The 22,807-nt window shown below is 50.2% G+C and overlaps 1 protein-coding gene across 1 annotated transcript in view; it reads right to left on the bottom strand.

The window, feature by feature from the left end:
- Window positions 1-635: 635 nt before the first annotated feature.
- The window catches only part of ADAMTS7 (ADAM metallopeptidase with thrombospondin type 1 motif 7), a 163,231-nt gene continuing 141,059 nt past the window's right edge, over window positions 636-22,807 (bottom strand). The window contains exons 21-24 of the mRNA XM_069071387.1: window positions 22,513-22,686; window positions 21,638-21,784; window positions 20,454-20,610; window positions 636-1,352 (exon numbers count right to left, since the gene is read on the bottom strand). Coding sequence (XP_068927488.1) covers window positions 1,189-1,352; window positions 20,454-20,610; window positions 21,638-21,784; window positions 22,513-22,686 — 642 coding nt within the window. The 3' untranslated portion in view covers window positions 636-1,188. The remainder of the gene's footprint in view (window positions 1,353-20,453; window positions 20,611-21,637; window positions 21,785-22,512; window positions 22,687-22,807) is intronic.

The raw sequence follows: 22,807 nt of genomic DNA, 5'->3' as shown, positions 1-22,807 counted from the left end.
AGAGGAGGTGCCCACCTGCACCGGTGGAGGGGCTTCCCTCCTCTGGAAGTTTCCTATGCCAATGAAATCCCAGGTCCATTTTCCCCCTCATCCCTTGTAAATCTTAAAGTGATAAAGAATTGCGATCCATTATTCATTCCTTTGGAAAGCCCCATTTAAGAGGGCTGAAATGGGAGGTGGCTGGATGCTGTCTATGGTTTTCGAATTCCTGACTATCAGTCCCAACATCTCTTCTGGAGGTCAGGGAGAGGGAGCTAGGCCCGGAAGTGTGGCCTCGGGCTAGCCAATTCCCGGAGTTTGGGGCTCAGTTTTTTCATTTGCAAAATGGGACTGGTAACTCCTGGACCACCTTCTGGGCTGTTTGGGGGCTCGGATGAGAGAAGGGATGGGAGGCGCTCGACACCTGGTTTACTGGAGGTCGGGAGTGTTATGGACATGAGCAAAACTGAAGGGGATTTCAGCATGGTCTCCTATGTCTTACATCCATCCTTGGCCCTCTTGACCCGTTCACTTCGTGGTTTAGTCCAAGGGTCCATTTTGATGACCTCAGGACCACATTCAACTATGACTTTCTCTCAGCTCCACCCCTCCCTTCCCCATCCCTCCCACCCTTAATAAGCAAAGAGGAGACCTAGTCTTTGGGATGATAGATATTTATTTATAATACAAAAAGTAGGGGTTCCTTGAACCTTCATTAGAATAAAAAAATTAAAAACCTTTTTTGGGGAGAGGTGGGAAAATCAAGCCTCCCCCCATTCCCAGGAAGTAGAGGTGTCTGGCCACTGTTGGTCCAGGTGACAGAGCAGGAGAGACTGCTGGGTTAGCACCATTGAGGGCAAGTGAGTGAGCAGAGGGTTGAGATGAGGGCGACGCCCTTGGTCTCTGTGGGGAATGTGCTCCCCAGGGAAGTGGGTTATGAGGTAAGGCCACATCCTTCTCAGCTGTGGAATGGTTTGCCCCAGGGGGTCTGCTTTTAAAATAATAATAATTACCATAGCATTATTAAAAATAACAATATTTGTAACAACAGCAGAATCTTCCCTGGGTTGTGATGAGCACCAGGAGTCCCTCCTTCCAGGGCAGGCCTTCTGTGCTGCCTCTAGCCATGGGCAAGGGCCCAAAAGGAGGGAACAGTTGCTTCCTCAGATCTGTGGAAGATCCCTCCAAGAGAGGGGCTGGGCAGCCAGCTCACCGACGAGACACCCGTTCGTTGCCCCTGTCCTGGGAGCCGTGACTGTCCTCACTGCAGGTCTTGCAGCATTGGACCCTGACGGTGGGTAGGTGGCACCTGCCCAGGAGGTGAAGGGTCTCACAGAAGCTGAAAGTGAGACGGTCCCGGTCACAGACAAGACCTGTGGGTGCAAAAGGGAGAGCACGGGTGAATGGGGGGAGTGCCAGGTGAGAAACACACCTGGCCTGATGCAGAATCACAGAGGATTAGGGTAAGCTTCACACATGCAGGCACAGACTTGGGCAGGGCCATGCTCCATCATGCCCTCTCCCCAGGTGCAGAGGGGCCTTGTAGCTTGGGCACAGGAAAGAGTTCTTAATCTAGTTCACCTGAGCTGTGGAAAGTTCATCAACGTATTTTTGATTTGACCACATTACTCCCTTATTCAATAAATTCTAATTCTCTTTTAGTTGGAGAACCAAATGCAACCTTGGTCCAGCTTTTAAAGCCTCCCATAATGTTGCGCAGTGTTCCTCTGCCCATATGACCCTCTGGCTGGTGCTCAGACACCGCACTGCCTTTGCACTGGCTGTGTCTCCTGCCTGAGGTGCCCTTCCACTTCATCTCTGTCTGTTAGGATCTCTTGTTTCCTTCAAAACTCTTCTACATGAAGCCTTTCCTGGCTCCCCCGGCTATTAGTGAGTGCCCCCCACCATTGACCTTGTGTTCACACACACACACACACACACACACACTCTCTCTCTCTCTCTTAATTTATATGTTGGATCCACAGTGGAATGTAAGATCCGTGAAGGCAGGGGCTGTTTATTTCTGCTTTGTGCTGCCAGCAGGGTGCCGGGTACGTAGCAGGCCCTTAAGGAACCCTTATTTCTTGATCAGTTGCTCTGGATCATTGAAGGAGCTGGGAGCTGGCCTGTCTGGGTTCTGCAGCCGACTCTCTGAGTTTTCTTCTGTCTGACATTTAGGGCAGACCCATCTAGTAGAAGCAGTGCTGGGCTCCAAGTTGGGGCACTCACACCCACCCATGTGCCATGAACCAGCTTGGAGACCAATCGTCCAGCTCTTTGGGGCCTGTTTCGCTACATCCTGGAGCCGTTTTGAGCTGGATGAGAGGTTTGTGAGGCACCTGGGCCATGGGAGGGTGGCAAGTAAGGATAAAAAGGGATTTCACTGGGGCTTCCTGGGGCTGTGCCCACCCTGTCCTTCCCCACCCTAGCCCTCTTAGTCCCTGATCCAACAGGGAGAGTCAGAGATGCCTTGGAGAACAGGAGGAGGAAATGAGAAGATGGGTAAAGAGCTGGGCAGGATTGGAGCCTGGGCCTCCGACCCCTTCAGTCTACCATAGCCACGGGCCGGGCCTGCCCAAGTCTCACTGTCTCTTGTGCCAAGGGGCAGCGTGCAGCTGCCACTCACCCATAAAAGAGTCTCAGGAGAAGCTGGGAGAGAAGCAGAGAACTAGGGGAGGGGGCGTCTGCCATGAGGAGCCTGATGGGACTGCGTCTCTGAGGGCCTATGAGCTGGGGCGGGGTACAGGTATCAATGTCCCATTTTACAGATGGGGAAGCTGAGATCTGAGCCTGTTTGCCTTAGCTGGGGTGATAATAGCATCTACCTCCCAGGGCTGTGGGGAGGATAAAGGGAGATGGCGTGCAAAGTACTTGGCAGACCTTAAATCGCTGTATCTAGATGGTAGAGTGGAGAGAGTGTTTGTCCTGGTGTCAGAAAGACCCAAGTGCAAATCCAGCCTCAGATATCTAGTAGCTATTTGATCCTGAGCCACTCAGGGCCCTCTCTGAGCCTCAGTTTCCTCACCTGAAAAATGGGCATAAAAATGATAATGCTACACCCACTTCCAAGGGCTGTGAGGAGTATTTGGAGTTCTTTGCGGACTTTCAAGCGCTACAGAAATGCTAGTGATTATTATCATGAGGTTAAGTGAAGACCCCTCCTTTTTCTCTCTGAGGGCTTTCTCCAGCCTCAGCCACAGCCAGATTTCTGGGCAGCACAGTCACCGACTCTTGGTCCTTTGGTCCCCGCCCAGACAGGCAAAGAGGGAAGAAAAAGCCCAGGACTCGGAGAAGATGAAGGCCACTGGCCTAGAGACTGCGGAATGGGTGACCTGAAGCTCATCTTGGTCTCTTCCATCCATCACACTGTCTGTCCTACAACTTCTCAGTGGCATAGGGACTGAGAGATGTATGGGAGCAGTTAGGTGGTGCGGCTGATAGAGTGCAAGGTGTGGAGTCAGGAAGACTTGAGTTCGAATTTGGACTCAGACACTTTCTAGCTGTGTGACCCCGGGCAAGTCACTTAACCCTGTCTGCCTTAGTTTCCTCATCTGTAGAATGGGAACACGCTGGCAAAGCCAAGAAAACCCCATGGACGTTTTGTCTCTGAGGTCATGTAGAGTCAGATACAACTAAGAAACCAGCAACAACAAAAAATGAGGCATGAGATCCATCCCAGACTGAGTTCTCTTTTTTTAAAAACCATCTCTTAAAAGTGTTTGTCCAGCCTCAAAATGAGGACCAACCTGACGGGCAGCATGGTGTGGTGCGGTGTGGCACACTGGGCCCGGGCTACTGAGAGGCCTGGATTCGAGTTCTGATTCTGACCCTCACTTGCTGGGTGACCTTGAGCAAATCTCTTGTCCTCTCTGTGCTAAGTTCCCTCCTCAGGAAAATGACGTGGCCAGACCAATTGTCTCTCGGGTCCCTTCCAGCCGCTAATCTATGAGTCTTTTCCTTTGTTGGAGATAGAAAACACAGCCCTGCCTCCCTGAGGCTCCAGGGCCTGTCCCTGGGTGTCTGCCTTGTTTGTCCGCACAGGCTTTTCTTGGCAGTGACGGAGACCCAGCTGTGGGGAGTGATGACACATCTGGAAAAGCCCCTGTTGTGGCCAGGCCTGACACACCTCATCTGGGGCTTGGGCCCTGGCTGTGCTGGGGGAAGGACAGGGACTGTTTCTCATCCCAGTAGTTTCCAGATGTTGTCATCACAACAAGGTGCCCCACCCCTGGCCTTTCCACACCCCTGCCTGAGAGTGAGTGTGAATGTGTATATGTGTGTGTGTGAATGTACGTGTGTGTGAGTGTGTGCATGTGAATGTATGTGAGTGTGTGTGAATGTATGTGTATGTGTGTATGTATGTGAATGTGTGTGGATGTGTATATGAGTGTGTGAGTACATGTGTGTGAATGTGTGTGAGTGTGCGTGTGGATGTGTATATGTGTGTGAGTGTGTGAATGTGTGAGTGTGTATGTGTGAGGGTGTGTGTGTATGTGTGAGTGTGCAGGTGTGAGTGTGTGTATGTGTGAGTGTGTGTGTGCATGTTCTTGGTCATGTGTTTGTAAGGCAGACGACCAGATCACACATTTATACAGAACTTGAACATCTGCCAAATGTTTTATAGGTTGTGTCATCTGATCCTCACAACCGCTCTGGGGAGGCAGGCACTGTTACCTCCATTTACAGAGGAGGAAACTGAGGCTGAGAGAATTTCAGTGACTTGCCCAGGGTCACACAGTTGGGAAGGATTTGAACTCAGGTCTTCCTGATTCCAGGTCCTGATGCTGCTCCACATAGCTGTTTTAATGAATGGCATTAGACTATTGCCTTGGTAGACCCAGGTGAAATGATTTCTAGTTTAAATGTCCTTGCTTTCAGCATATCTCACGCTCTCTAGAACTTTGGGCCACAGTCTTTTTTTCACTTGGCACTCAAGGCCTTCTACATTCTGACTCCCATCTGCCTCTCCAGCCTTATTTCACTTATATCACTTGCCATGTGTTAGAGGCAGCTAGATGGTGCAGTGGAGAGAGCCCCAGGCCTGGAATCAGAAAGACCCGAGTTCAAATCTGCCCCCAGACGTTTGCTAGCTGTGAAACTCTAAGCAAGGCACTGGAAAGCTGCTTGCCTCAGTTTTCCCAACTGTAAAAAGGGGATAATAACAGCACCTGCCTCCCAGGGCTGTTGTGAACATCCAATGAGACACTGATTGTAAAAGTACTTGACACAGTGTCTAGCACACAGTAGGCATTATATATGATTATTATTATTCTTTATCACCATTGTTATTAATTATTACTATTTTTATTATTACTATTATATTTATATATTATTATAATATATTATATTATAATAATATATATTATAATTATCATTACTAATAACAATTACTATTACATTCTGTGCCCCAGCCAAAATGGGCCTGTACACCCCTAAGCCCTGGGGACACACACAGTCATCAGCACTGAAGGAAACCGCCTCAAGCTGCTGACTGAAAGCAAAGGCTTCTTTCCGCACAGAGGGAGATTTGAAGAGTGGACAATCGGTAAGAAGATGGAGTCTGAGAATGAAATCTGGACACTCGGACTATGGCCTAGGAGAGAGCAATGCCAGGCTCCCGGCCAGGGATGGAGCACTGCTGAGAGAGGCTGGCAAAAACATGCGGACGTGGGGTCCGGCAGCACTGATCATGGGAACTTGGCACCGAGAAGGGTGGGGGAGGGACGCCCTCCCCACAAATATCTGAGAAGATAACATAGACCCAGGCAGGTCAGACACAGAAGAGGTGCATCAGGGGGCTGGAATTTACCAGAGATAACGCCATAGAGAAGGGCCAGGAACCAAGCCTGGGGCTTCTGATATCTGCAAGTAAGTGATAGATAGGGTGACCTGGGTGTGATAGGGAACACATGCCTGCTTTTAAAGGCCCTCCTCCTGTGCAGCATTTTAATGATGAAAGAGGCCTGTAGACGTGTACCTTAGTGAGAGGCCGTAAGGTGGGGATTCAAAGTGAACGTTAAGGGTGTAACAGAGGCTTGGTGAAAAAGTCAGAACTACATACACTAAGACTCTGGAAAGTCATACCTTATTCAGAACCAATCAATCTACATTCTTTTATTAATAATCACCTACATGTCAAGTGTTAGAGATAAAAAGACAAAAATGAGAGGGAACAGGGTACATAATAGGGTAAAGTAGCGTTGGATTTTGCAAATATTTTGAAAAGCTTGTGAGAAATCCCAGAACTGGGGAAGGAAGCATAGTGAATGAGGGAAAGGAGGGAGGGAGAAACAGGAGGGAGAGTGTCCCAGAAATATATTAAAAAGCATCCGAGAAGGAAGAAGCAACAGCTCAGGAGTTGGTCTGAAAAAGATCTGGGGGTAGTAGAGGACCGCAAGCTCAAGATGAGTCAACCCTGTGATATGGTAGCTCCAAAAGATAATTCTACCTTGAGTTATGTTAAGAAGGCCCGGTCGATCCACAAGCACTCATAAATGCCTACTGTGTACCACTGGATTGTAAGCTCCTTGAGGGCAGGGGCTGTCTTTTGCCTCTTTTTGTAACCCCAGCCCTTGGCACACAGTCCCTGGCACATGGGGGGGCTCCAAAACTACTTGTTGACTTGTCTTGGCCTGGTCAGACCATACCTCAGTGTTACATTTTAGGGGGACACTGAGCAGCTGAAATGTGCACCCAAGGCAAGCCTCCAGTGTGGCAATGGGCTCCTGGCTCATTCTGTGGAGGGTGAGGATTCTTGTTCAAGTACAGGTTGGAGTAGATTGAATGGACACTGAAGTTCCTGATCCCTATAAGATGCCGGGATTCCATGAGCTCTGGAAAATCACAAACGGGGCATGCTGGTGCAGTGGACAGAGTGCTGAGTTTGGAGGCAGGAAGACCTGAGTTCAAATCCTGCCCCTTAGCCTCAGTGTCCCCATCTGTAGAATGAGAATACTGAGAGCACGTATGGGGTTGCTTTGAAGATGAACTGAGATAACATATTCAAAGCGCTATATAAATATTAACTCTTAATTTTGTAGGAGTGATGAGGATTCCCAGGACCTAGGAATTTTCTGACACTCAAAATCAGGGCGGCTGATTTGCTCTTATATTGTCTTAATGATTGTTTTATTTCCTAAAGGGTGGAGGTGCTAGGAAGAGAGAAATGCCATTCTGACCAACAAGGAGGAACTGACCACTGAAATAGACACGATGGGAATCTTGGGTGGAACTGACCACGACAACTTTGAATTCAGAAGAGAGAAGGGCAGGGAAGTTGGGCAGAGTCTGATCCACGCCCTAGATTTGGGAAGAGGCCAGGGGGGATGGGAAGTTCTCCAGAAAAAAATTCTGACAACACAAATACAAGCCGATGAGTATGAAAAGGGGGAGAAAGAAGGACAGGGCACAGATTTTTCAAAGGCATGTATGGGACAGGCAATGGACTCGATGCAAAATGAGACATATTTTTGGACCTGGCCAAAGTGGGAATGAGTTTTGCTTTGACTGTGCATATTTGTTACAAGAATTTTGTTTTTCATTTTTCTTTCAATTTGGGAAGGAGGCAGAATATAAAGAAAACAAATACTTGTTCATTTAAAAAAGTAAAATTTAGTGACTGTTAAAATAAGCAGAGAAAGATCTGTACACAAGATGGAAGGTAACAGGACAAACACAGAAGCATGTCACCGTACTGCCTGTAAGAATGATCGATCACTCACCATGGCCCAGGCCCTGCACTAAGCACTGGACAGACAAAGGCAGACACAGTCAGACCTCAGGAAGCTTCCATTCTAGCAGAAGGCAAGGCTAATGTTTGAAGGGCTAGTGCTCCAAATGGCCAGAAGCTCACTGCAGGGATAGCACAGCTGCTTGGGGCAGATGGGAATGTGAAAACAGACAATGGAAAGAAAGCAGAACTACCCAACTCTTATTTTATTTCATTCTTAAAAAAAACAAACAAACAGGGAAAATGTTTAAACTGGAAATTATAAACCAAAATAGCCAAGGAAGACCCAAGATAGGGAGAACACTCCTTAGACCTTTACCCTTGTGCCAGAATCTAGACCTACAGAATCCATGCCCCTAGGCCCTGGGGAAGTTATTAAATTTATCTTATCTTTAGAATTCCAATTCTGAGACTCAGCACGGATTGAGCTCAAACTAGCCCAGTTATCTAGCCAGTTCAGACTACAGACTAGGTTTCAACTGAACATTCAATCCACCTAGGCCCTTCTCCCATCCCAGCCCTGAACTTTCCCTCTCTGGTTCTGGGTATAGTAATCAGATTAATACTATCATGACTTCTGGAAAGAGTTGTGTCAGCCTACTTCCTAATGCATCGTCCGGTCCCCCAGACCCCAAATCCTCCCTTCTCTGGTCGCCATCCCCCAATATGTCGTTTTCCCTTATTAGAAAGTAAGTTTTCTGTAGGCAGGAATTGTCTTTCTTTTTATATTTGTATACCCAGCACTAAGCATGCTGCCTAGCTTGAATAAATACTTAATAGATGTTTTTTTTCATTCATTCAAATTTTTAACTCATGAAATTTCATCTGGTGAATTTCATGAATTCAAGAATTTCAATTCATTTCATTCAATTTTTTATTCATTCATTCATGATAAGAGATAACCTAAATATCTTCAAAGAGGTAAAGTCATTGGACCTAGAAAAACTACATCCAGGGTCCTGGAAGGATTGGACTATGTAACATCAGTGACTTGCACCAAAAATCACATCAAAGAGGGGACACTGAGTCATTTTTCTCACTTCCTGATTTCTGTCCAGGGCACTACCTTCCCTCCAGTCACTGGGGTTTGAGACTTCAGAACTATCCTCCCTCTCTTTCATTCACTGCCCAAGGCTTGTTCATTCCAACTCCACAACATCCAGTTCCTTTTCTGCCACCCTTGCCTGGACAATTGATTGAAATAATCTTCTAACTGATCTCCCTGCCTCTGTTCTCTATCTTTCTTGTTGTTCAGTCATTTCAGTTGTATCTAACTCTTCGTGATCCCATTTGGGGTTTTCTTGGCAAAGATACTGGAGTGGTTTCCCATTTCCTTCTTCAGCTCATTTTACAGATGAGGAAACTGAGTCAAAAGGGTCAAGTGACTTGCCCAGGGTCACACAGCCATTCAGTATCTGAGGCCAGATTTGAACTCAGGAAGAAGAGCCTTTCACCATTTGGGTCCAGCTTATTGGTATGCCCTCACCCACCCTGTGTTCTAGCTAAACTGTCCCCAATGCCTGGAATGCCTTCCTTCCTCACCTCCATCAGACCACATCTCTGGTGCACCTCCTTCCTGTAGGTGATCCCTATATTTATGCTGTATGGACTTAATCTGCATACATGGTGTTTCGTCCTGGTGGAATGTAAGCTCCTTGAAGGCAGGGTTGCTTTGCTTTCTTCTTAAGGTTCAGTGCCTGGTACCTAGTAGGTCACAGTGTAAAGCGAGTTGGATTTGGAGTCAGAAGGTGTGTATTTAAATCCTGGTTCTGCTGTGTGACTGTGGGCCAGCTCCCAAATGAAAGCATTGGAATGGACAGCTTCTGAAGTCTGGTCTAGCTCTGAGGCTTTGAGCCTTTAGCTGAAGCACCTGTTAAACTGAAGTTTAACACCCTCATTTGACACAGAAGGAAACTGGAGCCCAGAGTGGGTTGAGTGGATGGCTTGAGGTCACACCATGGGCGAGAGATTCTCCCCAGGTCAGGCCCCTCTAGACAGACCTCTGTTTCCACACTGGGCCGGACCTGGGCCTGACACTGACTCTGTCACAGGTGGGGCTGATGTGGGCTGGGTCTTTGTGAAGGCCATTGGCCCAGACTCCCCAGGCCATCTTTCATCTGTCTGCCACCCACTGACGCCCCCTACTCCTCTCCCCCCTGCTGCTCTCTCAGGCATAAATGCTTATTCTCTCCCTGCTTTCTCCCGTATCCGTGTGTGCCTGTAGTCAGGGATCCCCGGGAAAGCACATGAAGCAGGGCTTCCTTCAGCTGTTGGCAGCCAGCTGGGGAGCCCCCTCGACTCCTCGATGAAGCCTGGAGGACTCGACCACCCAGGAGGAGTAGGAGGGAGGAAGGGAACTGGGGTGGGGTGGAGCAGAGTCGGTGTGATAGAACCCAGATGATGGGGAGGCCAGATCTTGCTGGGAGCCTATGGCTCTGGGGAGTCACGGGAGGAGGGAAGGCATGAAAAGGGGGGGAAAGTGGGTGAGAATGGAGGAAGAGGAGCGGTCCTAGCAGGTGCCCTTGGGGAGCCCCAGTCAAGGAGGGATGGGGGAAGGGGGAAGCTCTCCCTTTAGCTGGGTTCCGAACCTGGAGCCCACCCATCTCTGTGCTGTTTGTTGTTGTTTTAATACTTTGAAAACTGTATTCTAATATAATGGGTTTGCACTGTATTCTCATGTACTTTATTTGATGCATTAAAAACATGATGCCGAGAAGTCTGTCTATAGGTTTCCCCAGTCTGGTCAAGGGAGCCATGACCCAAGGACAGTGAAGAGCTCCTTCAGTGAGTGAATCATTCCCACCCCCACCCCTAATCAGGAGAGTTTGGAGAAGATACGACACAGGAACCCCTTGGCCCTTCTGGGCTGGGGTTTATGTTGGAGAGGCCCTTGGAAGCCATCTGGTCCAACCTGATCCTTTTACAGAAGAAGACAGAGGCCGAGTTCAATGACTTCTCAAAGTCAAGGAATGTCAGAGCTGGGATTCAAATCCAGGGCCCTCAAAATAAGCTTTGGCACAAAGGTTGTGAGCAGTAACAAGCGACCCAGCCTAGCACTGCTTGGAAGCATCAGGGAAGGGGCTTGGCCTGGTCACCGACTCTGACGAAGCCAGACTCACTCAGAGACCCAAGTGTGACTTGGGACAGGCAATCTAGGCATCCAACACACACAGAGAAGGGCAGTGAGGCTCTGGGTCAGCTCCTGGCTTCCAATCCCACCTCTGAAGCCCTCCTCTACTTGTGTGATCCTGGGCTATAGCTCCACGGGCCTCAGTTTCCTCCTCTGTAAAATGAGGGGTCAGACTGGCTGAAGCCAGCAGCTGTGACATTCTGTGTTCTGAGGGTTCTTCCAGCTTCCTAAGGCTCTACGTTTTGAGGGTCCCTCCAGCCCTGATGGTCCGTGTTTCACCTCTTCCAGCTGAAGCCCATCTTAGTCAGAGCTGACTTTCCCAGCTCTCCTTTCTGCAGAGCTCAGCCCCATCCAGTCTCCTTAATACGACGCATTCTTTGCCTGACATTTCCACCCTTCCCTTCACTCCCTTATCCTACAAGGGACCCCCTTTAACCCAGAGGGCTAATCTAGAGAAATAATTCACCTCCCCAGCCTGTTCGATGTGTTGGGAAAACAACATGGGGCGGCCCCCACACACCCTATCCCCGCTCCCGCCCCCCACACCCCACTCCAATGCCTTTCTTCTCTTTCTTCCTCCCTAGGCTTCCCACAGAGGAGAATGTCCATGTTCCTCCCCTTCCCAGCTGCTCTGTTTGCTCTCTGTATGACCCGGAATAAATGTAATAATAACTAACACTTATAGAGCACTCCACAAACACACTTGATCTTCACAGCCCTCCTGAGAGGTGTTATCATTATCCTCGCTTTTACACGTGAGGAAACTGAGGTAAATCAAGGTTAGACGGCTTGCCTCGGCTCACACAGCTATTAAGTATCTGAGGGCAGTTCTTCTTGGTTCCAATACTCTATCCGCAGAGTCACCTAGGTATTAGAGAGGGATGGTGTCTTAGGAACACTGACTTTTCCAATGGGGAAACAGACTGAGGTTAAGTGACTTATCCAAGGTCACACAGCAAGCAAGAAGCAGAGTTGGGACTCAAACCCAAATCTTCTGACCCCAAACCCAGGGAGCGTCCAACACACCGCCTCCCTATCTCATTTCGCTCAGTTTCTGTAAATGGGGACACTTCATGAGCTCCCCAGATCACAGGGTCATACACCTATAACTACAAGAAGTCCTCATTTTACAGGTGGGGAAACCGAGGCCCAGGAAAGTCAGCCAACTTGTACTCAGCAGCCAAAGGGTGGTTAGTGTTCGATGAGAACATGGAGGTAAAATGCTGTTCCCGCACGCCCCCATGGGAATGTCGAGCCGTTACTGCTTCTAATCGTTTCTGGTGGAGTTCAGATAGAGATGGTCTGGAGACCAGTTGCTATCTCGCTACAATTCTTTTGTATTTAATGTTCTGTGGACTATTGGATTAAACAACTGCTTTTTGTGACTGAATGGAGGGATTATTGTTCTGGCTGCTATGGCTACAGGATTGTTGTAAGAATCAAATGAGACGGTTATAAAGCACTTGGAAAACCTTAAAACGCTGCTGCACCCATGTCAGTTACCATCATCATCATTATTATTGGAGAGCCCGTGGGTCACGGTGAATCTGAGAAAGATAAACTTCCCAGCACAGGCCTTAGAAATACAAGCACTCTTGGCTTGGCTGCGAGGGAGGAAGAGGGGAGGATTAAACCCATGACCTCTGGCCCCCAGCCTGGGTTCCCAGGAACAGCCCTGGGCTTCAGAAAGTCAATTATGGGAGAAACTGGGCTTGGCCAGTCTCAGGTTCAAAAGGTCCGCTCTGGCCTGGGAGTTTGGGTGGACTGTGGATGTAACATGAGCCAACACCGCGACCGCATCCACGGTCACTGTGACTTTGGGGTCAGACTGCCCATGATGCTCACTACCCTGGCCAAATCACACGGGACCAGTCCATTAAATGAGAGGAGGGGACGGGAGGGGCTCCAAGGTCTACCACAACTCCAGATCTTGGATCCTCAGCCCCTTCCTCTTCACAGGCCTCAGTTTCCTCATCTGTAAAATGAGGTTAGCCTAGATGACCTCTAAGGGCCATAGCAGTCCTAGACTGTGACTCAATGGAACAAGGCCATGGGCAGGCCATTCCCAAACAAGCATGGCGTCCAGCACTCAGGAGACTGGCTCCACGTGGATAGGAATGACAAGCTCCAGGTACACCTTTGAAAAAGTTCACCAAAATTCAATTCAAGATGTATTTCTTATGCATCTTCTGTCTTTTGGGGAACATCCTGGGCAGGGCCTCTAGGGAAGTTAGGTTTGGAAAGCCCACTAGATGAGGAGCAACCCAAGGAAGGCCCCTTGAAGGCAGAGACTGTTTTCTTTCTGCCTTTGTATGTGGCTGCTGTCTGCCTACTATGGGCTAGCACGGAGTAGGTGCTTATGTGTTGAACTGAATTTTAGTAAATTTTTTCAAACATCTGAACACCGGTTAGAGTGACAAAAGAGAGTAAACTCATTTTCTCTAGTTCTACTAGGTAGCCCTTGGACTAAAGAGTGGAAGTCACAGGGAAAAGCAGATATTATCAGAATAACAAGCCTTCTATGACAAAAAATGTCCAGCAATGGAATAGACTATCCAGTGAGGTAGTGAGTTCACCATCCTTGGAAGTATTTGAGCAGGGGTGACTACGGTCAGGCATACTGTCAAAAGGCTTGGGGTGGGGGTAGAGAGATCTTGGCAATGGAGTGTACCAGGTGACACCTTGGAGAGGGAGGGATTTCGAGTCAGAGGACCTGTGTTCACATTCTGACTCCTGCCTGCATAACTCGGGCCATGGGTCAATCAACAAGTATTTAGTAAGCCCCTACTATGTGCCAGACGCCATGCTAAGTGCTAGGGACACAGAGAGAGGCAAGGACGCGGTCCCTGCCCTGGAGGAGCTCATGTTCCAGCAGACAAACTGCCAAGGCTGGACAAGATATATTGGGCATAAATGGGAGGAAGCCCCATGAGGAAGGGACTGTCAGTGATGGGGAACAGGAGAGGCCTCTTACAGAATGAGGGACTTGAGTTGTCCCCACCTCCTCTGGGCCTCAGTCTCCTCATCTTTAAAATGGATGAGCTGGACCAACTGGCCTTTAAATTCCCTTTTGGTTCTAAATCTATGATCTGCTCCTCTGAATAGCCCAACCCCCTCATTTTACAGCTGAGGAAACTGAGGCCTTACTGGCAGCAAGGAGCTGCTCTGAGGGCTGAACCCAGGCCCTCCGCCTGCACGTCTCTCCGTGACTCCATGCCCTGATCTCTGGGGTCCTTGCGGCTCTCAGACCTTGCAAATCCCCGGAAGCCCAGGTAAAGTGCTGCCTCTCTATGGCAAAAATTTCTCCTGACCCCAAGGGCCCGAGAGCATCCAGATGTGACTGGCCAGGGGCCCGGGGACAGCCTGCAGCAGATGGCCCGGGGAAGGTCATTCTCGTCCACTCTCTGGCTGCCAGATGTTTGTCCTGGCAGGCAGCAGCTGGCTTGGCCTTGGATGGTGTTCCCCTGCCAGCTGTTTCCTCCCTGCCAGGTGGAGGGGGGAGCATGGCATGTGCCCCAGAGCATCAGGGCGTGAACAGTGTTTTCTTGCAGTCTTCTGGACTTTCCCTCACTGCAATCCCTAACCCATGGGGGTCTGGGGGGCCTGGATTGGCAATTGGGGCCTCCTTCCAAAGCCTGCCTCTGAAACTGGAGGCCTGGGTGACCTGGGTTTCTTCTGTAGAATTGAGGGGGCTGGATTAGGACCCCTACTGTCCCTACTGACTCATTTTCCTAGAATCCTACAATCTGTAAAATGGGGAGAACAATACTTTAGAGAGTCGCTGTCAGAAGAATCCTGAAAATTATAATGCATGATGCAGGGCATCCCAAAAGTCTTCATGCAGTTTGGGTTAAACTATTTAAGGCATGAAAGGTTAAATCTGCATCACTGGGACATCCTATATAAATATGACCTATTATTGAGCACACCTCATACTACAGAGGAGGAGACTGAAGTCCAGGCTGGGGAAACAATGTGTCCCAGTTCACACAGTCAGAAGTGCCCAAGTGCCCCATTTCAGAGCTATGGAAACCAAAGCCCAGAGTGGCTGGAGCATGCCACAGTCTGTGTATGAGGCAGATTCAAATCTGGGACTCCTGGTGATCTTCTACGGCCCCTCCCAGCTCTCACGTTCTGGGTGACCCAGAGCAGGGACTAGAGACTGGTCTCGTGCTCCAGAAGTTAACGCCATTATGCCCGGTGGCCGCCCCATGGGGATGGAGGAGGAAGAGGCCCATGAACAGATGCAGGTGGCAGGGGTGGGATGGGGGGCCGGAAGCATAGACAGAATTAGGGGAAAGGTGAGCTCCTCGGTGAGTCGTGATCTTCCATAACTGGGGGACCCCACTGGGTAGCTGGTTAACCGACTGCCTCACTGATGTTTAAGCCTTCCTCACTCCTGGCCACTGTGTAGTTGGGCAGCTTCAAAAATGGAAAAGCACGCATATATGTACCTGTGTGTGTAGGTCAGTCAGTCCAAATTTAACAATGCTTGCTATGTGCCAGGCACCGTGCTGAGCACAGTCCTGCCCTCAAGGGGCTTATGATCTGATGGAGGAGCCAATAAATGTACAAGCACAGGACAGACAGTAAGGACCCAGAGCGGGTAGGCGCCAGAATTCAGGGGTTGGGAAGGGCTTCCTGGAGAGGGTGGCCCAGCTGGGACCTGAAGGAAGCCAGACTTTTGATACGCATATAAGAAAGGAGATAATGTCTGTAAAGTTCTCGGCTCGGAGCCTGACACACAGCAGGAGCTTAATAAATGCTCATCCGGCCATGTGCAGTTGCATTCAGCGTGCATGTGTGTCTGTTAACTGTTGACTGGTTGGCCGGCAGGCGTTTTGGGCCCGAAAAATGAAGACAAAAATGAAAGAGCAGCTTCCCTGAAGGAGCGAACGTGTCGTCTGTACGTGTTACATGTTCCCACGTCTATACATACATGTTCTGGTTTCACAGACTATACACGTGTGCACATACGCGTGTGTCTATGGCATCGGGGTGTACTCAAGTGTCTATCATGTGAGCACACAGGTACATGTATGTCTCTGACCACACGTGTCTGATGCTTTGCATTGCATATGTGGGGTGGGGGGGGTCTCCATGTGTCCCTTCCATGTGCATGTGCTGAGTCAGTTTGTCCAAGCTCCTGGCTTCCTGCCATTGGAAAGCCCTGGGATGACTCCCAGCTGGCCAGGAAACCGCAGCCATTTCCATTGCTGTTCCTCGCTTGTCCGGCGGGGCAGCTGACGCTTGGACTGTTCCTAACCAGGAAGGGCCCTTTCCGGAGGATTTGGGGGATGGAGGGATGCAAGGCACAGGGAGGGTCAGAAAGGAACGAGACTGCTCCTGGTCCTGAGTCATGAAGCCTACATGAAAGCTGCTGTCTAGGGCATAGACATGCATGGGACCCTTCACAGCTGGGGACCGCTCGGACCTCACTCAAGCCTCCCAGCACCTCTGTGAAGCAGGGCAGGAATCCTCGGCCCATTTCACAGCTGAGGAAACTGAGGCTCAGGGAGTCAACATGGTCCCAGTGCCCTGACTCTCGGTCCCCTACTCGCTCCTACAGACCAAAAGCTGAGGCCGTTTGTACAGAGAACAGTAACTGACTCATACAATGTTTTAGAGTTTACAAAGCACTTTGTGGATATTATTGTAAGAACCTTCCCCCAGATTATCTTGTATTTCTCTCATAGATATGTATTTACATCTCTCGGCAGACTGTAAGCACGTTGAGGGGAGGAAGTATTTCATTTTTGTTTTTGTATCTCTAGACTCTCGCACGGTGCCTGGTATACAGTTAGTGTTTAATAAATGCTTTTTGACACACTGCTATCCCATTTCCCTCTACTAAGAACAAAAGTCCCTTGGGGGCAGGGACGGGGTCATTTTCCATGTCTGTAGCCTTATTATATTGTATAGCGCATGGCCTAGAAAAACACATCAGGCACTTAATAAATGCTTGTCAAATTGAACTGGATCAGCTTGACCGAGGAGAGGGTTGCTAGGTTTGGGCCAAGGGTGTGGATAGACTAGAGGAAAGGGCATATCAGGAAGGGAGCACAGCATGAGCAAACGCATGGGGTCCAGAAGTCACAACCGGAAGGATGGGGGTGTGTAGTGGGGGGTGGGGGCCGGGGAGGAGCTCTGGAAAACACCACAAACACTCCTCAAAAGCAAGCGGGTACCACAAGCGAGTCACCAAGGGCAGCCTCCCCGCCCTCCCCAGCCGCACGGGCTCGTGGCGAGGGTCCTGGGTTTGGAGAAGAGGCTCCGGGCTGGGCATGAGCCAGAGAGGAGCAGATGCCCGGGGACGGGCAGTCCCAAGGGGCCCCCACTTTACAGAGGAGGAAACCGAGACCTCAAGAAGTTTAGTGACTGCTTTGCTAGTAAAAGCCCAACACCACGTTCAGAGCAGAGACCCTGGGCTCTTTGGGACACTCTGATTTTGAGCTGAAGAGGTGTTAGAGGTCCCTGGAAAGGTGAGGAGACAGGCCAGGGGGGGATGAAGTCATCCTTTCCCATAAGGGACGGAGCTGGGGTCTGAACGTTTCTGGGCCAGCAATCTCTCCACCACACCACTGTTCGTTCCAGGGCTCCTTGATGCCCTCACACAGAAAGCAGACCTTGAGTAACTACAGAGATCCAAAGCCAAACCAATGTCCCCTTTGGGCTCTTCTCCAGAGCACGGGCCTCAACAGGTCGGCCAGTCAGTCAACAAACATTTAGTAAGTGCCTACTATGTGTCACCAGGCACTGCGCTAAGTTCTGGGGATACACAAAGTGGCAAAGGAGCTCACAGCCACAGGAAGGTTATGAGGACTCCGCCCTGGCTAACACTTCCCAAGCTCCGGGGCTGGAGTTAGGGGATCCATGGTGGCTCACTCCCAGCCCACAGCGTCCGTTGGGGGGCTGCCATGGAACCTGCCTGGCCTTCTGACTGACTCCCTCCTAATTAGCTGAGGTTTATCAGAAGCCCATGGAAGAAGCCTAGTCACCCCAGCTGTGGGACCGTGGGAGTCTGTCTAGACTTCACAGAGGCCCAGAGGGCAGAGCTCAGAGGGGTCGTGGGACTCCTCCAGACCAGGCTTCTTCACTGACAAGGACAGAAACAGAGGCCCAGGGCAGGGAAAGGGCTCAGAACAGAAGAGGCTGGGGCTGCGTCTGGGGATCTGCCTTCCTCCCAGGGCCCGGCTGCTGCTCTGAATAGTCCCACAGAGCATCCCCCTGACACACAGGCCACTCTCCAGGCCTGCCATGGTGCTCTCCTCCCTCTGCCTGTCTCTCTGCATCCTTCACTTCCTTCCAAGCTCAGCTCCAATGTTACCTCTGACCTGAGGCCTTTCCGAACTCTCCCAGCTGCTTCCCTGAGCCACCTCTCTCCAAAAAGAAAATCAGCTTGAATTTATTTTGTATTTGTGGAGGTAGGGTAGCTTAGTGGATAGTCAGCCTTAGAGTTAGGTAGTCCTGGGTTCAAGTCCCACCACTGACATACCATGGCTGTATGGCCCTGGGCAAATCACAACCTCTCTGTGCTCTAGGCAACCAAGCCTGAAAGTCCCAGAGAAGGGAGTTTCCGCTTGGGGTAAATCAGTGAGGTCACAGGGCCAGCCCCGTCCTCCCTGTTCTGAATTGCATTTATATATGTGTTTATACATGTGCGTTGTTCCTCCCACAGAATGTAAGCCTGCTGATGACTCAGGCCACCATTGGTGGTGAGATCCTTGACAAAATTTATGGATAACAGGAATAACGGCCCATTTCTACAGCACATGAAGGTTTAAAAAGAGCCATTTCCTCACAATGACCCTGGAGGAAAGCTGAGGTTCAATCATAGAGACAAAGAGATTTGTGAAGAGTTGCAGAATGAGCCTTTGTGCCCGGGCCGGGGACTCTCTGCCTGTGTTCTCACAACTGCCCTACACTGCCTTTCCATGCCATGGGAAGACCCTGGAATGGCACTGCTAGAGAAGCTCCCAGAATGAGAAGCCCCTCCAGATAGGCAGATAGCAGTCAGGCCACAGAGCCGGAAGGGCCAGGCCTAAGAGGTGGCTTGGTCCAGTCCCTTCATTCTGTAGATGAGGGAAAGTGACTCAGCCACGGATCACAGACTGACCCTGACTTGCTCCGGGTTGTGCCTTGGCCTCCATGACTCTATGTCTGGCATTTTAGCCACTATGCCAGGAACCTTCACCATAATGAAATCACACCCTTCTGTAATAGCATTTTAATGTTTATAAATTACTAGAGAATCAGTGGACTGGACTTATGAGCATTCAAACTTGCCTCAGCCCATGACTCCAGACGGCTTTCCATGCTGGGCCAGCAACCTCCTGCTGGCAATGCCCCAGCCTCATGGCATCCTCCTTTGAGGGTGGCCTCTTCTTGCCAGCCAGCCTTCAGCTCCCGGCCCACTGTTCTATCTTTCCTGCTTCCTCCACTGCCACCCCCCACTTTTCAGCTCCTCTGTAAGGGTTATCTTCCTCCTTTAGAAGGGAAGCACCCTGAGGGCAGGAACTGCTTTGATGCTATTTGTATTCCCAGGGCTTTCAATAGTGCATTTTTTCTGTCCATCAACCTATGCATGCATCCATCTATCTATGTATCTCTCTCTCTCTCTCTATCTGTCTGTCTGGTCTTCTATTTATCTATTTACCATATCTACCTATCTGAGATCAGATTTAAACTTAGATCTTCCTGACTCTGGGCCTAGACCTCTATCCAGCTGTCTCCACAGATGATAGATTTTAGGAGATGCATAAACTTGGATGGGGAAAAACATAGATCTTTATTTTCACTAAACTCTAAGTGAAATTCAGCATTTCTTTCCATTGTGAATGTAGTTAACAAACCATATTCTGAAGAGGGGTCCACAGACTTCACCAGATAGCCAAGAATGAAGTGTGGGTTACAGAGATAGGAAAGATTAAGAACCCCTGCCTCCAGGGAGACCACCACCTCCCTCATTCTAGAGACACTGCCTTGCTTAGGGCAGCCCAAGATCAAGGTGGCTTTTTGGGGTGTGGTGAAATAATAAATCATAATCAACTGAGGATTATGTAAAGAATCATTGCAAATGAACTAGATAATTCATAAATTGGACAGATGATCACTGAGAATGATGGAATATCCAAGCAGGAAGGGCTTTAGAACACAGGCTACCAGAGCTGGGAGGGGTCTTAGAACATGGACCGTCAGAATTGGGAGGAACTTTAGAACTGAGAATCTCAGAGCAAGGGGGAACCTTAGAACCTAGAACGTCAAAGTTGGGAGGGTCCTTAGAACATAGATGGTTAGAGCTGGAAGGGCCTTGAGAACATCAAAAACAAATCAACGAATCATAGAATGTCACCCCTGGAAGAGATCGTAGAACACAGACCAGCAGATTTAGAACCTTATAGATCAGATAGCCCAACTCTCTCACTTGAAGGCATCTGAAACTCAGCCTTGGAAAGGGAAAGGACTTGCCCACAGGCAGCAGGAGGTGGGCCCAGGGTTTGAACCCAGGTTCCCACGCTGTCTTCCTTTCCATCCCAGACTCCACCAGAAAGAGAGAATCCAACCTCCACTGTGGCCTCCTGAGCCCTGGGAGGCAGGGCGGGGAGAGCCACTTACCTGACTCCTTAGGACAGTCCTCCGAGTTGCACCTCTGGGACTTTTCAGGCCACGCTTCATGGTCACAAAGACTGCTGTCCTCTTCTGGCTGGCCGGTCTTGGTGTTGACACACTTGACCAGCCGCCGCTGGATCCCTCCCCCACACGTGGCTGAGCACTGGAGAAAAAAGACCATTGGAAGGAGGACTCACTCATTCATTCAACAGGCACTGAAAGTGGGCCCTGGGGAGACGGGAGGTTTAGACAAGACCCAGACCCTCAGAGGGCTCATGTCCAGTAGTGGGATAAGACAAAAGTACTGAGAACTGAACACACACTTTTCACACACTAAGTGCAAGAGAGGGGTGTAAAACGCAGCAATGTGGGAGGCCCGTCAACAATGGGAGTGATCAGGGAAGGCTTCCTGAGGGAGAAGGCCTTGCCATTGAGCTTTCAAGGAGAGAGGCTGCCATAAAGGCCCTGATGGGTAGGAGCCAGGGCCCATGCTAATGTGGTAGCTGTGGGAGGATGGACGAGAACCCTTTTGGCATGTGGTACATTGGAAAGAGCAACGGACTTGGCGGTCAGGAGTCACAAGTTCAAATCCTGCCCCATCCACTTGGTACATTGGTTAATTCACTTGACCTTTCTCTGCCTCAGTTTCCTCCCCTATACAATGAGGGGAGTGGGAGCAAATGGCTTCTTGGGAGCCATCTATGATTGTTTCATGTGAGAGATGCTGCCGCCTTGGAAGGGGGGTGGGGTTTGGACACATGGAGGCTCTTCCTGCTCCAGGGTGCAGGGTTCAGGGTTACTGTCTCCCCCTGCTCCCTGAGGGCACCTCAGAAAAGGCCCAAAGTGTCTGGCTCCCCTGCCTCCATTCCAAACGGGTGCATCATCATGACCGCCATTTGTATGACCATTTGAGGTCTACAAAGCACTTTCCACAAACGGTCTCAAAGGCCTATGGGTGGTATTATCTCCATTTTACAGATGAGGGAACTGAGATTCAAAGGAGTCAAGTGATTTGGCCATGACCTAAAGCCTTGGAAAGACCAGAGGTGTCTGATCATAATAGTAGCTTTCCATACATTATCTCATTTGATCTTCACCAAAATCGTGGGCATTCAAACCCAGATCTCTGCTGACTCCCCACCCAATGTGGGGGCTCCCTCTTGGCCGTCCCCAGACCCGCTCCAGCTCACCTGTCCCCAGGGCCCCACCACCCACTTGGTACATGGGTGAGTGTTGCAGGGCCTGGTGGTATTGGGCCGCATGGAATCCTCACAGCGTCCAAATTCCGGGCAGGTTACCAGGCGCTCTTGTTCTCCTCCTCCACAGGCCTCAGAGCACTAAGGGGAAATGGAATCCCCCCAGCTCAGGTACCCCTGTTAGGACTCAGGGGGCCCTGAGAGCCTAGGGGAAAGCAGAGGGGGCTGGCAGCGGGGCCTGCTGACTGACGGTCTGGCTCTCTGCACAGTCTGGAGGAGCCCATCTGTGGCCCGAGGTCAGGCTGTTCTCTCAGAGAAGGGCTGTGACAGGTCATACACACCTGAGCCTGGAAGCCAGTGGACCAGATACTCTAAGTGAGGAAAGTTGGGGGGGGTGCCCCAGGTGGGGTCATGGGGTCCTCTTGGTTTGACAGAGAGAAATTCTGGGGTCAAGACTGGTTTTAAGCAAAAGTGGAGTAGTCATTGACTACATAAGGTAAGTAGAGAGGCATCGCGAAGATATTCCTATCTCTAAACAGTTTCTTTCCTCAGATACCAGGCAAAGGGCCTTGAATTTAACCATTTGAAGGCATTTCTTTGGTCCCACAGGCCCTTTTTAGGTTCTTGTACAAGGACCCACCATTTTCCCAGGGATTATATTTAGTCTCTTCTGCCTTAGGGTAAATGAGTTAGGGAGAGGAGTTTTGTCCCTCAAGGGAAGGGCTCAGAAGGTCCTGAGTTGGGTGGATAGGCCAGGAGGAGCTTCCAACCACAGGGAAAGGACATGAGAAGTATTGAGAATGCCGGAGGCCCAGCTGGGCCTGTGCTGTGTCTGTCTGGGAGCCTGGGGAACTTCACCATAACCTTACCTCTCTCCAGGATGACGTGTACCAGTCGAGGCAGGGGTCCACGTGGCAGGAGAGCTGGCCCAGAGGCTTGAAGAGGCCAGGCTGGCAGTGGAATGGGCGGAGGAGCCGGCGGTCCCGGGTATCTACGCAGTGCACATCCCGATACCTGAAGCCACCCCCACAGTTCCGGGAGCACTGGGGTGGAGGCAAGGGAGACAGGTCATTGAGAGCAGGAGGGGACGACAGCCGGCTCCCAGCCCACCCAAATCCAGTGTGCTCTCCATGGCTTCCGTAGCCGGCCTCCTTGGTAGGGAGG

This window comes from Petaurus breviceps, unplaced genomic scaffold (genome assembly GCF_028583685.1).
Source record: "Petaurus breviceps papuanus isolate PSGF00001 unplaced genomic scaffold, PetGlider_PUasm1.0 90825, whole genome shotgun sequence".
Taxonomy (NCBI): Eukaryota; Metazoa; Chordata; class Mammalia; order Diprotodontia; family Petauridae; genus Petaurus; species Petaurus breviceps.
This window is presented reverse-complemented; position numbering and strand designations above follow the sequence as displayed.